Source organism: Anthonomus grandis, chromosome 22, assembly GCF_022605725.1.
Source record: "Anthonomus grandis grandis chromosome 22, icAntGran1.3, whole genome shotgun sequence".
Lineage (NCBI taxonomy): Eukaryota > Metazoa > Arthropoda > Insecta > Coleoptera > Curculionidae > Anthonomus > Anthonomus grandis.
Genome location: NC_065567.1, coordinates 40,160,679 through 40,176,736, shown reverse-complemented (window position 1 = coordinate 40,176,736; position 16,058 = coordinate 40,160,679). Strand labels below are relative to the sequence as shown.

The 16,058-nt window shown below is 35.4% G+C and overlaps 2 protein-coding genes across 4 annotated transcripts in view; one reads left to right on the top strand and one right to left on the bottom strand.

Annotated features, from left to right (window-relative positions):
- Nucleotides 1-1,231: 1,231 nt before the first annotated feature.
- Nucleotides 1,232-16,058, bottom strand: part of LOC126748345 (uncharacterized) — a 42,469-nt gene continuing 27,642 nt past the window's right edge. Inside the window, exon 3 of the mRNA XM_050457509.1 lies at nucleotides 1,232-2,010. Coding sequence (XP_050313466.1) covers nucleotides 1,720-2,010 — 291 coding nt within the window. The 3' untranslated portion in view covers nucleotides 1,232-1,719. The remainder of the gene's footprint in view (nucleotides 2,011-16,058) is intronic.
- Nucleotides 2,288-16,058, top strand: part of LOC126748343 (GTP-binding protein 2) — a 36,655-nt gene continuing 22,884 nt past the window's right edge. Inside the window, exons 1-2 of one of the 3 annotated variants that reach the window (XM_050457507.1) lie at nucleotides 2,306-2,418; nucleotides 2,501-2,552. Coding sequence is in view for 1 of the 3 variants with exons in the window: in XM_050457505.1 (XP_050313462.1) it covers nucleotides 2,361-2,418 (58 nt within the window). In the remaining 2 variants the exon portion in view is untranslated. Of the gene's footprint in view, nucleotides 2,553-16,058 lie in introns of all 3 variants that reach the window. The other 2 variants (XM_050457505.1, XM_050457506.1) reach the window with 2 other exon arrangements.

Below are 16,058 nucleotides of genomic sequence, written 5' to 3'. Positions count from 1 at the left end.
AAATGAAAACGGATCTGAAAGCCATGTTGCATGTTATCATTTCCCGGCTTGAGTAAAGTCGGCTGTGGCTTAGGTAAACAGCGGACAGATACTACCAGAAATATTCCTGTTAATCTTTTAAACATTGTGGCATCCACCATCGAAAGCCGTACTACATAGTTCTCTAATTTAGTTGTTGGAAAAGAAGAACGAAGAGCCAAAATACAATTTTCAATTATGTTAATACCTCTTGATGCATTTTCAATGGTCAATGGTGTTGGAAATACTGATCAAGTGGAGTTGCATCAAATCGGTTTACACAAAAAGCGCGATAGAAGCCCCGTAAATATGTGTATATTGTGGCGCCGCTGATACGAATCCTTTTTTTCTTTATGTAATAATTAAAACTGACTGGTATATTATGTTTATACAGTAATTTCAAATGTTTGGAAAAAATGATTTTTAAATAACAGTTTTTTAAATAATTGTAACAAGTAAAGTAGCCCTCACACGATCAGTATTACTGACAGTATTTCGAAATACTGACAATAATACTGATCGTGTGAGGGCAAATACTGATGGACTTTCAGTATACTGATAATACTTTCGGGGTCCTGAAAGTATTTAGGCGGAGCCAAAATACTGATGAAAATATTGCTCGTCCGAGCGCAGTAAAGTATTTCAATTCAGTATTTCAAGTGAAGTCATCGAGGCATCATGGAATCGATGCAGTCTCCAGTAGGGTCACCTTCATCCAGCATATCAAGAAGAAACAAGAAAATCAATATTAAAGAGGTTTATCGCAGCTTATAAGTCAATGCCAGAGTTGTGGAATATCACATTGAGGGAGTATTCCGATCGAGACAAAAAAAGACACGGATACGAAGCTTTGCTTCAAATTTATGTACGTTTAAAGGCACAAGCCACTATTGAAGATGTGAAAAAGAAAATTAATACATTATGTAGTAATTACAGGAAGGAATTGAAGAAAATAAAAGACTCTAAGCGCACTGGTAGTAGTGCTGAAAGTGTGTATGAACCCAGTTCGTAGATATTTTATGAACTTCAGTTTTTAGCAGATGTTGAAATTCCGGAGAAAGGAAGAAGCTCAATAAAACAAAATGAGGTAAGTAAATAGTGTTTTATTGGAACAGGAAAGTTACATTTTACATTTTTTAAACAAACCAAAATACCTATTTCGATTAAGTTAAATTCAATAGTTTTCTTTGCCAATCCACTTGCCCCTCTTTATTTAAGTAGTTCCTAAAGCGTTCCCTAACTTGCTTAGCGTTTTTTGATGCATTTCGATATGATCCTAAACGAAGTTCAATCAATTCAATTCATTCAATGTATGTTCGGATCTGTCTGTACCAATAACGACGTCCCCTGTTTCCTTGTTTTCTACATTTAATATGTTATTATAATAATTATTTGTATTTGCTGTTTTCATTACAAAATTGTGTAGATAACAGCAGGCTAAAACAACAACGGTGGCCTTTTCAGGTAATAAATTTATAGCTTTTTGAAATACACCGAATCGAGTAACAAGTATGCCAAATGCGTTTTCAACTACTCGGCGAGCCCGTGACAATCGGTAATTAAAAATCCGGTTTGTCACTGATAAATCCTCTTGGCTAAATGGCTTCAATAAATGTTTGCTCAGCGCAAAGGCATCATCCCCTATAAAAACGTAAGGAAATTTTTCGTCGGTATTTGGCAGTTTTGAGGCATCAGGAATATTCAACCGATTGTTTTGGAACATTTCCAAAAAATCGGTATTGTAAAGAACTCCTCCATCTGATACCCGTCCGTTAGTGTAACATCAACCATTATAAAATTATAATTAGCATCTACAATCGCCATCAAAACGATGCTGTGGGTACCGTTGTAATTATAGTACCTTGATCCGGAATTTGCTGGTTTAATAATGTGAACGTGTTTTCCGTCTATTGCCCCAAGGCAGTTCCAAAATTGCCACTTTGCCCCAAAGTCCTTTGCTATTTTCTCCCATTCGTCTCCGATTAATGGTATCTAAAAAAACAAAGCATTTAATTCATTGATCTGTTTCCTATTGTTTCAGCGTTCTGAAGACATGCAACAAAAAGAAGGCACGGATAGAACTGAGAAAGCAACAAAAAGAAAAGCTACTGGAAACCAGGATAACCAAGATCGTCAGCAGCTATTATCCATGGCGCGTGAATATCTCACTAAAGACAATATCAAGTACTGTCAGTATTACTGATCGTGTGAGGACCGCTTAAGCGAGTCATCAAGCGAAGAATTATAAAAGTTTACCTTTTATGATCCAGTGATCTTTCACAAGTTGTCAAGTGTCAACGTTTGTAAATTCATAATAAATAAACTAAAATTTATGTTATGTTATGAAATCTTCAACAACAATACAGATGATTGACGATGGTGAAATAGTTGGTGATGGTAGTAAGTATATTTCTTTAAGGATTTCTTGCATAACAATTTGCTGAATACCTTTACCTATGTAATACGGTCATTTCTAAACTAGGCCTGAGTGTTTTACAATTTTGAAATAAAAAGGACATGACATAGGATTGAAGGCAAGTACTGATGTGTTTTGTTTGAATATTTATTTACTTATACCTTCCAAGCAGTTTTAATTTCGAAATGTAATAAGTTTATCTATTTTTAAGGTAATACAAATTTTTATTTTTAATAAAGATTCTTGATTTTCCTAATACTGCATATTGGTCTCTCATTAAAAGCTTTAGTGTCTTTACATTTATTTATGATGTTATCAATATGGAGAGATGATGGTATCAGTCAACTGAGAATTGATTAAAAAGTGAAGAAGATTGTTGGATAGGAGTCAAATGTAGTGTTCTAAGGATGACTTTATAAATTTAGAAACATCATGATATAAATTAAAGCAGCTTTAGTTTTATTGGACCTCTATTCAACTTCCTCCCCTTTAATTTGGGTTTCTGCAATAATTACAGTACAGCTTTCATGTTTATCAAAGTATTAGATTATACAATACAAGTTACTGGTTGTGTTAAATCATCTAACTTAATATTTTTGCCTTAGAGTAAAGCCAGGTAAACTTTATTTTACTATGGTTTACTGTGGTTATGGTTTGGTGATAAGGAGATTCACATAGAGATAAATTGTCGTGATACTTTTAACATAACTCTAGATAAGAAATTGTAATATCCACATGCACCACACTGCTCTGAGGTACATCTGGTTATCACATAGCTGTCCATGATACAGACCTGTACTTTGGCCCTTTCTGATAGCTTTTACATAAACATTGCATGATATAACCTCAAAAATTTTCATGTATTACAAAGGGTTTATCAAAGAAGGTTTTTTAAAAATAACCTTTATTAAAAACCTAATTTTTTATGAATGATCCCTATCATGAAAAACAAGAACAAAATTTTATTTATTAAGCAAACATATACAAAGCTAAGTAAATAACATAACTAAAGATATATACAATGTGGGTAATAACAAAAAATATAGAATGTATATGAAGTATAGGTATAGGAAACCTATGGATTCAGAGGAGTGGCTCTCAACTGGTTTCATTCTTACCTGTCTGGAAGAACACAAAGGGTATTCTTTGACAATCATATTTCATCCATATCATATTATATATAATGCTTTGTTACAAAACATATTATGTTATGTAACAATAGAGCTATTTTTGATTTTGACTTTGACTACATTTTATCAGATATGTCCCTGAGAATGTGTAATCATGTACCTTAAAATACCTAAGTAATTACCACACATAAATAACTATTTACAGTAAAAATACATATGTAATTGAAAGAACTCGTCCCTTATCCCAAAGAGATCTATGTAAGTAGAGAAAAAAATAAAAACCCATTTTACAAACATCAAACATCACATTTTATAGAAAAAATGTAAGATAACTTTTTGAAGAGCCCAATCTGGCAAACCCTTGTGCAAAGTTTTAAAAAATGTTAATAAGTGAATCTTGAATTATTCAATTAAATGTAATCGCAAAATTAACAAATTTCCGGTTCAGGTAAAACCAAACGGGCACCAGTAAAATGAATATTGTCACTGATGTGAGGAAAAGGGCCAATAAATCAGTGACAGTCAATATTTGAAAACAAGCATAAATTATTCATTCTACCCTCTCACATAATTACATGTTAAGAGTGCTTACTAAGCCAGTAAAGGCGAGAAAAAGAAAGACTACAACTAAAATATACTAACTAAATTCACAAATATATAATTCACAATATAAAAAAAATATAAAAAACATACAAATACATATAGCAGATTCTAAAACAAATATGTGTACTACTTATACTTTGAACTACCTAAAATCACAGATCTAATTTGTCCTACAGAACTATTAAAGAAATCTATATCACATTTTTGTATATATTCATTACTTTGGTACATCATTCGATTTATAGGTGAACTACTTGGAGTTAAACATTGGAACAGCTTTTTATTTCTTATTCTTAAGTTTACTTTAGGAACCACAAAAGTTATGTTGTTAATTAAGGAACATTTCTTATACTTTAAATTGTTTACAATATTATATATTATAAATAGTACATCATTTAAACTTCATCTAATACTTAATCTAACCATACTAAATTCAGTCAGCATACTTTCATAAGAAATCATATAGGGACAGGTATTATGAGTTCTTAAGTATAGATACCTTAAAAACCTCTTTTGCACTTTTTCAATCATATCAATATGCACCAATGACCAGTGGCGAAGCGTGAACTTTTCTTTCGGGTAGACAAATAATAAAAATTGTTAATTAGAAAAAAATGTGTATTCAATATTATTCACTTTAATGAAATAGAGAATGAAAGCGCATGGAATATTAACTCAAAGAGAAAAATATGTAGTGATATAAAAAAAAAAAAATAATTACTAGTAGCATAAAAAGATAGATAGATAAAAATAAATACTACTTACAAAAAAAAACACAACATAGGTATAACCATAACTTATAAATTCATAATATCCATTATTTTAAAATTAATTAAAGACAAATAAAAACACAACTAAAATACAATTGCGTGTCCATAAACAATAACCCTCAAGAGCATAATAAAATAGCTGGTCGACTTCGATAGACAAAAGCTTAAATGTCTTTCCCGCGAGTAAATTTTGCATACATAATAGGCTGAATACTGATGCGGCTGGACCTCTGTCACCTACTTGATGCGTATATGGTTCGATTAGATGCTCCAAATTTCGGAAGACAAATATCAATGTGTCTTCCTGGGGCTCGTATACATTAATTGGGTGTCAGCCCTGCATTTTTATTTTAATTGGTGCATCAGGCGGGGCGCGCCTTAGATATTATAGATAGATAGATTTTATAGCCGTTTAGATACTATATAATAATAGTAAGGAGAGCGACTACATTCTGTGTTATTTTTTTAAAAATTTGAATTCAACAATTACATGAAATAATTACGTAATAAATTAATGAGAAATAACTGGATAATTTTGGGTAGACAGTGTCTACCTTGTCTACTCGTCCGCTTCGCCACTGCCAATGACTGTGGTGACCAAATAACAGAGGCATATTCTAAATGGGGTCTAACCAAAGTATTGTGTAACATTATGATTGATTTTATTTGTTTAAAGTTTTTAGTGTTTCTAATTACAAATCCAAGAACTTTATATGCTTTATTGACAATAGGTTCATAGTGCTGGTTAAATTTAAAGTTTGACTGCATGTACACACCAAGGTGTACATGCAGATTGCAGAATGCAGACCCTACATTCACTTTTCCTGCTTAATGACAAATTATCAATCGTGTAATTAAACTTGGTACATTCCACTTTTCATGTAAAAGCTATAAATTTACATGCGGACAGAGAAAAACTGAATTTACCCAGTTTAGTGATCAGCAGACTGTGATCAACCTTATCAAAAGCTTTTTCACAGTCCGTCATGATCACATCTAACTGCTCCTTATTGTCCCTTAGCTGTTGCCTCTGTCAGAAGGTCAAGATTGGTGACAGTCGACACTCCCGGCAAGAAACCGTGCTGCTGTAGAGCAAATTTATTTATAAAGGTTTTCAAGATATCTTGGTATAGAATGTTTTAAAAAATTTTTGCAAGAGAATTAAGAACACTAATTGGTCGATAATTGTTAACCAAACATGCATCTCCCGATTTAAATATTGGAGTTACTGTTGCATACTTCAGCATTTCAGGCAATGTATTCGTCATTAGACACAGATTAAAAATTGTTTTTAGTGGAGCACACAAAATATCAGAACATCCCTTATAAATATAGGAAGGTATGTGATCGTTACCAGTGGCCTTTTTTGGCTTTAATTTTTTGATACTTGCTTTAATGTCGTCGTCAGATATAAGGAAAACACAAAACTGCCGGAACATTCTTCAAATTTATGCTCCTCAGACTGCCGAAAAACTGACTCAAAATATGCAGCAAATGTGTTAGCAATGCCTAGAGCACCACTAACAAAATGACCCTGAAATGAAACCTCTGTCGGAATATTAGGTTTTAAATGTTTAGATTTTATAAGGTCCCAGAAGGTATTTGGGTCAATAAAAACATTGTTTTCAACTGTCTCATGATACAATTGCATTTCTTGTGTAGTTTGATATTTGATTGTAGCCCTCAGGGTTTTAAACTGCTTTTTAACCTCCAAACTAGCATCCCCTTTCTTTATTTGTCCATGGAGTTTACTTTTTAACTTTATGTTTCTTTTTAATTCTGTAGAAAAATAAATTGGATAGCTACTACTTTTGCAAATGTCGCTCTTTACTGTTTTTTTCGGTATTGCTTGATCCAAGCATTCATATACCTTTTTGTAAAATAGATCAATACATATGTTTACATCTTTAGTTACTTCAAGATCTCACCAGTCAACATCCTTCAATAAATTACACAACTTATAGAAATCACCCCTTGAATAATCATAGATATGCTCACTGTGAGGAAGACTTATTCTCTTTTGTTGTGATATAGGCAGAGTCATACTAAGGAGGCATGGTATGAATCCTCTAAAATTGGACTATCGCAATGTTTTAAGTCTAAAATGTTCATATTTGACAGTACAAGGTCTAGTTGCCTTTGCATTTTGTTATAAACAGAGTTGTGTTGATTAAGATTGTAAAAGTTTAAAAATTATTTACAAACTTACTTTTCTCACAGCCTTCCGTCGAATAACGTGGAAAATTGAAATCACCTAAAATTATTACATCTACAGTCTTATCTAAAATACACTCAAATTGATTAAAAAATTGGACATATATATCTACATTTACATTAGGTGGGATATAAACAGCACATAAATAAAATAATTTCATTTTACTTTTAATATTTACCAGTAAGCACTCGAGATTAGAGCTATTAATCCATGCTTACATTTTGCATGCTCAAATTCTTCTTCGCAGCCACAAGAACTCTACCTCCTCTTCTGCCATCATTTCGGTCATTTCTGAGTACATGGTACCTGTTATCAAAGAGCTCTGCATTATGAATACCATCTGTCAGCCAGGTCTCAGTCAGGATGTTCAGATCATAATCCTCTGCCAAAATACTGGTATAAATTTCAATACCCTTTGTTCTGAGTCCTCAACATTCTGATAATAGACCCGCAATGAAATTGTTATTTTCGTTGGCGTTGATGTTTCATTTAAGGATCTTCCTTGGTTGGTCGCATCCTTCTCTTCATAAAAAACTTGGATACTATAGCCCCACTCGGCCAAACCTCTCTCCTCCATGCATTCTTGAAGTCGTCTTGTGTGATTGTCACCTTCATCGATGTATAAATTTTTGGGTGTTTTGATATGTGCTCTTCACATTTGACTCCTGCAAAATTTGGTTGTAGAAAGGACTGCAGTTCTTCTGGCTTTGTACTTGGAGCCAATCTGGTTATATGAAGAAACACAAACTTTGGCACTGCAAGAATCTGACTATTAGCATCATCATTCTGTCCCACAACAAATCGGCGTGATCGCCTAGGTTGAATTGACGAAACAGTGGGCTGCCAAGGCAGTTGTGCATATAGGTCTTCTGATGGACCCGTCATGCCCCACCGGGGGTTACCAGAGCCCAACGAGCTTAGAGAAACCGATAAGGCTCTCTGGTCTGAAGGACTTAAAGTCGCTCGGTACACTGAAAGTGTTACCCAAGTATTTGAACCTGGCGCGCGTGAGTGCTGGGCAGTCCCCGACTACATGGTCAACGGTTTCATCCTCCTCACAGCACCATCGGCATTCCGGGTTGTCCGCAATACCGATAGTATGGAGATGGCTTCTTAAGTGCCAGTGACCGGTTAAAAGACCTGTCACTAGCCGAATTTCGCGTCTTTTTAGGCGTAGTGGATTTTTGGTGAGACAGGCAGAGGGCCCACCTATGTGCGCTTTGGTCTGTCTCATACCAGAGGACTCAGTCCATCTTCGGTGGGTCCACTTGCCCAGCAGACTCTTCATTGACGCGACCGCAACGCATTTGGCGATACCAACTATGGGTTCCGGCCCCATCGGCACATTCGCGGATCCCAGTCTGGCAAGAGAGTCCGCTTCCTCATTACCTGCATGGCCTGCGTGGCCAGGTATCCAGACGAGCTGGACCCTGCATCCAACCTGTACCAGTTTTTTCAGGACTTTTATGCACTCAAGCTTGGAGCTTACCTTTGCGGCCGTGATAGCCTTAATGGCAGCCGAGCATATTGATACGACTGTATTGCGGTGTCCGCAGCTTAGGATTTTCTATCCGCATTTTAATACAGCGAATACTTACGGCCTGGAAGACAGTGGCGTGCTCCCCCAGCGAGTATGCCCTACTGGTATGTGGGATCCCACCAATAAGCCCTGATCCAGCTCTGTTATTCATTCTGGAGCCATCTGTGTACCAGATGGTCCCCCTATTTAGCAATGCAGGTCTGTTGGAATGCTGCCACTTCTCTCTGCCTGCAATGTGCGTCACGAATCCCTCGCAGTCCACAGTCACTGGAGCCATGCAGTCACTGCCCATCAGAAGGAGAGGACATTGAGAGAGACGTTGGACTCTGTCCAGTTGAGCACGAATTTTCGCTTTCTCCGTACATGGCCACCAAACGATAGCCCCGTATGTGAGAAGAGGTCTCACAATGCGCGAGTAGATCCAGTGGAGGATCTTAGGAGACAGACCCCAGGTATTGCCGAAAGCCCGCCTGCAGGCCCATACGTAGCCGATCGATAGTTCTAGCCTGGACACTTATCCCCGCTTCCATCGATACCTCAGAACAGAAGCCGAAATCAATCGAGGCGACGACCGCATCGCGATGGCAAAAATTCCGCGCTGGGGCACATATTTTGCGTTGATTTGAAATAATATTTTACTGCAGGTATTATTGTAGTTTATAGTAAGATTACTCATTTAAAATTTTAAACTACCAAACTAATTTGATACTCGCTTTGAGTTTTAAAAAGAATAAGAATTCGGTATTTAAATTAGGTGGGTAAATTAACAATTTTATTTTTAACTTAGATTTTACAATCTTAATTTTATTTAGAATAATGCCTACCTCTTGCTGCATTCCTGTTTAAGCTCAGAAAAAATTAAAATGGATTAAAATTTTTTTTTGTTTTTTTTGATTATCTTCGGAATCATTCAAATTTTCGATTTTTTAAATAAGCAACAAAAAAATTGGCGTAGGTACCTACCTAATTTTGTTTTCGGCGTTAACATTTTTACAAAAGAGTAATACAGAAATGCAAAAACTTTCCCATAGCAACCAAGATAATAATTGAAAATTTGTTTTTTTTTTTCAATAATCTTCAAAACCACATAAAATATAATACATATTTTTTTATATGGCATATTCTTTTACAAGTAAATAATGTGCAACTTTGGGGTAAATTATCCATTTTCGTATTTTGAGGGTAGACAAATTTGAAACACCGTTTATGTATATTTTTCCAAGAAAATAAATAATAAAAAATATTTAAAACATTTATCATATACCTAAAAATACATAATAATAAAAAAAATATATTATCTTGTAAAATGTAAAATATTAGGTCCCGCGGTATCTCCACTTAGTCGTTCCACTGTACGGCGTGCGCCACCAAATCTCGGCTTCAATTTTGACGCCACGAAACCAGTGTCACGGCTAGAACTCTCGATCGGCTACGGCCCATAGCGCGCAGGTGGCCTTCTTCATTCTGGTGTCTGCATGATCGTGCCAGGAGAGTTTGGGATCCAACTTGATTCCCAGATATCGAACTGTCCTGGAGTAATGCAGCTGCACGCCACCTAGAGATATAACAGGGGGCGTGCCAAAGTTACGTCTCCTCGTGAATAGTAGGAGCTCTGCTTTTTTGGGGTTAATCCTGAGACCCCCCGAGAGGCACCATATGTCCACCATACGCAGGGCTCTCATCATAGGGCCCCGCATTGAGACGGCGTCTTTCCCTGGGCAAAGGATTACCAGATCATCAGCGTAGGCTTGTGTGTATAGGTCAGCATTGTTTAAAAGATTTATCAGGCTGTCGACCACAAGGCACCACAAGGTAGGGGACAATACTCCTCCCTGCGGGCACCCCTAGCCGCCAACGTTTCGACAATCTCTTTGTTGAGCTGGGCAGATACATGACGTTTCGAGAGCATGGCCTCTATCCAGCTAACCAAACAGGGTTCTGAGCCGCGGCTCTCGAGTGCCTGGCAGATTAATTCAAAAGGGGTGTTGTCGAACGCCCCTTCAATGTCTAGAAACGCACCCAGACAGGCCTTGCCACTACCCAGAGCACCATCCACCTTCCTAACGAGGTGGTGTAGGGCCAGGTCCGTGGATTTGCCCGCCTGATAGGCGTATTGGTGCACATGCAGTGGTTTGTTGACCAGGATGCTTTCCTTAATTTTTTATCTGGGATTTGAAATCTGTAAAATCGCTTTTTCTGGGTTTCGGAATGAAGACGACTTTCACTTGACGTTATAACTTTGGGACGTAGCCCTGAGCAAGGGACGACCTGAATAGTCTGACTATGTGTGGGGTTAGTACTTCTAACCCGTTTTGCAAAAGGCATGGATATAATCCATCCATGCCCGGAGATTTGAAGGGGGGGATTGTCTTGATTGCCCATTTCACCCTCTCGTAGGGATTATTCTTCTAGCAGTATCGAACTCTAAGCGAATCGGAGCCCGAGAACAGCTAGGAGGATCGCGAGATGAGTTGGAGTCTGGGAAGTGAGTGTGCAGCATGACCTCCAGTGACTCCCGCTCATTGGTAGTAAAGCCGCCATCTGATAGTGACAGCGACCCCAATTTAGTTCCAGGTTCCTTGGACAGTACTTTGCACAGTCGTGCTGCGGATGCTCTCGGGACACTCTCCATGAGCTGAAAAGGTTCACAGTACTAAGTGAACAGATAGTAAGGTCAATAATTGATCGATTTGACCCGTATTGCAGTAGAAAGTTGGGACACTGCCTCGGTTGAGTAGTTCTAGGCCATTTGAGCACAGGAAGTCAACCAGGGAGCGGCCCCTTGGGTTCTCATCTCCGCATCCCCAAAGGCCGTGATGTGAATTCGAATCGCAGCCCATGAGAAGCGGGAGACCCAAGTCTTCACAGTATTTGACCACCGCAGTGACGGCCAGGGGGGGGGGTGATTCAATTTCGATGGGAAAGTAGGCAGAGCAGGCTACCAGATCCTTTCTTGTGTCCATTGACAGTTTGACGTCTACTAGGTCCCTTGTACAGAGACCTGAGAGGAGAAAGCACCGCACATTCCTAGTAAGGATGATTGCGCGGGGATTCTCACAAGGCACATGTTTATGTATTGTGCCGCCAGTTAAACCCAGGCCTTTAACAGAGCCCTGGTAAGTCCAGGGCTCCTGTAATAAATCGCCTAGGTTTGTATTGTATGTATTGTTTGTATTGTATTGTACTAATGTATAATATATACATTAGTACAATACAATACAATACAATACAATAGTACAATATACATACTAATTGTACTATTGTATTGTCAATAAGTTCGAGTCCAAAGGTACCGTAATAAATAATTGTAAATGTTCAAGTCAGGATATCGAAAATAGAGCCGAAGAAAGAGAAAACAGAGATCTTAATATTCTACTGAGTGTGGAGGAAAACAAGATGGTTTGTACGAGGGTTCTTGGGCAAGAGGTAAATAAACATCATACAACGGTATTGCGCACTTTAAAAAAAGACAAATATTATTCGTATAAATTCGAAAAACATCAAGAGCTGCAGGAAGGAGATGAAGAGTGAAGAATGGCATTTTGTTTTGAAATGATTGAAAGAGCAAATAATGATAGGAATTTTTTAAGAAATATTTGTTTTACCTATGAATGTACATTTACCCTCAACAATGAACCAAATGTTCAGAATTGCCGGTATTGGAGCCAAGAAAATGAACATCGCTTTGTTCATACTTGGACACAATATTCCCAAAAAACAAATGTATTCGTGGGAATTATCGGACACCATATCATTGGACCTTTTTTTATGGACTGTAACCTAACAGCTAAAACATATTTGGACTTATTTCAAAATCAAATTGGACCCGCATTGAAAGAAGTTGTTTAGGAAGATCAAATGATCTGATACCAAATGGATGGTTGCCCGGTCCATAATGCCCGTATGGTTAGAGAGTGTTTGGAAAATGCTTTTAACGGCAATATTATTGGTCCACGGTACCGGATACTTTGGGCCAGCCAGGTCACCTGATCTTTCACCGAATGACTTCTTTTTGTGGGGTCATTTAAAAAGTGTCATTTATAAAAGTGTAAAATTTGAGAATCTAAACCAGTTACAAAACGCTATTTCGTTAGAATGTTATAAAATTTCCCAATATCAACCTAGTAACGTTAGAAATGAATTTTATGACCGGTTAGGATATTGTTTAGCTGTTAATGGGGGGTTGTTTGAACACTTGATTAATTGATGTTTTTATGTAATTCTCTATTATTTTTAAAAAAAGTTATTGTATTTTATTTTATTTTATTTTTTCACACTTAGTAAAATATTAAGAGTTCTGTTCTCTCTTTTTTTGGATCTATTTTCGATCTTCTGAGTTAAACATTTACAATTATTTATTGCAATATCTTTGGACTCGAATTTACTTACAATAGGTTTAATGGTTGAAATGGATTGAATTGGTTTAATTAAATTCTAAGTATGATAAAATTATTTTTTTAATAATCGATAATAATAATTGTTATTGGTTTAACTTCATCGTTATATTAAATAAAAGTTTAGATAAAAAAGCAATGTTAACATGTCTTACTCTGAATGTATGGTTGTGAGATTGATAAAACGAAAAAAAAAACATTTCTTGTATTCGGCTGTACGTCAGACTTGACAAAGCCCTATAATAAATTGTTTGCTGGTGGCTGGTGTCTGGTTTTACCTGAACCGAAAATTTGGTAATTTTGCAATTACATTTAATTGAATAATTCAAGATTCGCTTATTAAAATTTTTTGAAACTTTGCACGAGGGTTTGCCAGATTGGTCTCTTCAAAAAGTTATCTTACATTTTTTCTGTAAAATGTACAGGGAAGCCAATTATTGACCCCCTTAAAATTTACATGGGAGTTCCTATGTTCCGCTTGGCGAGGTAATAAAGCTTAGTACTAAGCAGGTCATCTAGATTAGAAGGTCTGATGATGCTTTATTAGCGAAACGTGTATTCTTCGGGACATATAAAAAGGATGTTGTGAGACAGAGATTTGGGGTTTTTATTTTTTGTTTACATATATAATCCAATTTAGGAATGTTGTTTATATTATTTATTTAAAAAAAATTGAGGACTTTTATTTAAAAGTTAAATGGTTACTGTTTTTTACAAAAATTGCTCAAAATTCTCCCTATTTTTTTGATTTACATACAATTTTGCTTGGTTTACAAGCTGAGAAAATAAAGTACTGGTGTCCATGAATTAAATCACAAGATTTTTCAATGCACTCTTGAAGTTCTTCTGGAGTACTTACTGCTCCATCATAATACATAAACTCTTTCAAATTGCATCGCGGAGAAAATCACAAGGTGTTAAATCTGGGAAGCCAGGATGGGTTCAATGGGTCTATTGCTCTCTATTAATCTATTCAGAAACCCGTTATTTAGATGTTCATGAAGTTCTTATCTAAAATGTGGTGGAACTCCATCATGAAACATCTTCTAATAATTATGTGGCATGACTTTGAAAACACCCTGTATAAACTGCCTTATCAACTTTAAAAAACCCTCATCTTAAGTGTCTTACATTTATGATAATTTGCATCATATCTTGAGCTTCTTGCATTTGCTTTCTTTACCTAATAAAATAAAGAATACATAAAAAAATTTTTTTTACAGGATACAGAATTCTGAATGGGTGTTATTATAAACCATTGTTGCTTTTGCATAAAACTTACCATTCGATGCAAGAAACTTTGAACACAAAAAAGGCAAAATTATATTAATTTACCTCCAGGAGATCCTAGGAAGGCAATATAAGGTTATATAATGGCTTTATATAACCTTTAAATAAAATAGTATTATGTTCTTTTTTCGAAATATAAATTTAATTTCCCTATTTCATCCACTTTTACTACATTCCAACTTTCCAGGATAACCATTTTACATTACTATTTATAGAATTGCTTTTTAATCAAGTACTTAGTAACTTTCAGCTTCAATTTACAAACGTGGACATTTAATTTATTCCTAGTATTGTAGTCATGTTTAATATCACATTCTTTAAACAGATCTATTTTTAAGAATAGAATAGAACATAGATTATAGAATATACATTATATTCTATAATATTATGTGCAAATATATTTGTACAGTTTTCTCTTGAACTTGAGTCACCACCTTCTTAAGCACCTTTTCTGAAGCAATAAAATTCTTTTTACGTCACTCGAACTTCCCCAAAAAATAAGGCCATATCTTATTCATGATGTAATGTAAGCAAGATCGGCAATTAGTGGTGCATCTACATCTACATTTTCAGACACAACTTTCAGAGCAAAACTAAATCCTGCAATACTCAGAGCCACACTATCCACATATGCTCTCCAATCAACTATCAACATTTACCCCTAAGAACAAAACTTTCCCTAAAGATCCCACTTCTTGATTTTGAAACATTAAGTTAAAATTGTTTTCATGTTGATTTGAAAATTGAACCATTTGAGTCTCGGCAATATTCAGGGCAAGATAATTCTCTATAAAGAATTTCTGCAGTTGATTAGGTCTGTTCGCTGCTTTTGCAAGTAGAAGCTGTTGATTTTGTTCAGATAAGATTAATGTGGTATCATGTATGCATAGTACCAAATATTCAGAAGACACTTCTGGGAGCTCACTCTAGTTTAGGCTACATACAGAGAGGGTTCCAAAACTGACCCCTGAGGTGCCCCATCCTTGTTACCACCTTGTTTGATTTTAAAATATTACCACATTCATCTCCCTATATTACTATAGTACATATATTGACTTTTAATGAATTTGTTACATTTTAACAGGAGCAATATTTGTGGTAAAGTTGCTCTTTCGCATAGAGTATATTAATGAATGATTAAAACAATTTATTTATGGTTTAAAATTATGCCTGGTTTAAATTTACAAGCTCAGTCAAAGCTCAGCTCAGTATATCAAAAAAAGTAAAAGCATAAATTTGCCACAACAATGGACTTGATCAGCTATGATGATCTTATTAAAGATGAAAAATCGAAAATAGTTTAATTTGCTTGTGATCATGGTTGGAAATTGTTCAATAATTAGCAATTATTAAGCAATATATTTAATTTATAATTATTATGAAATAAAATCAAGATCATATATGGATTTAAATTATTAATATTTAGTTGTTTTTAATGCGCCTTTTAAAAAATTGCTTATTACATAATATAATTTGATGGAAATATGAAAAATATTTTAAAAAAATTTAACTTTAATTAAAACTTTAAAAAATTATGATATCCGATATTAACTTGAAAAGTTTGTTTAAATTTAGACTTTAAAGTCCTTGGTTTTTAAGAACTAAATTCTAGCCCTAATTAATAATATACAGGGTGACAATTTAAACACTTAAAATGGCCATATATTAGGAACGAAAAACTG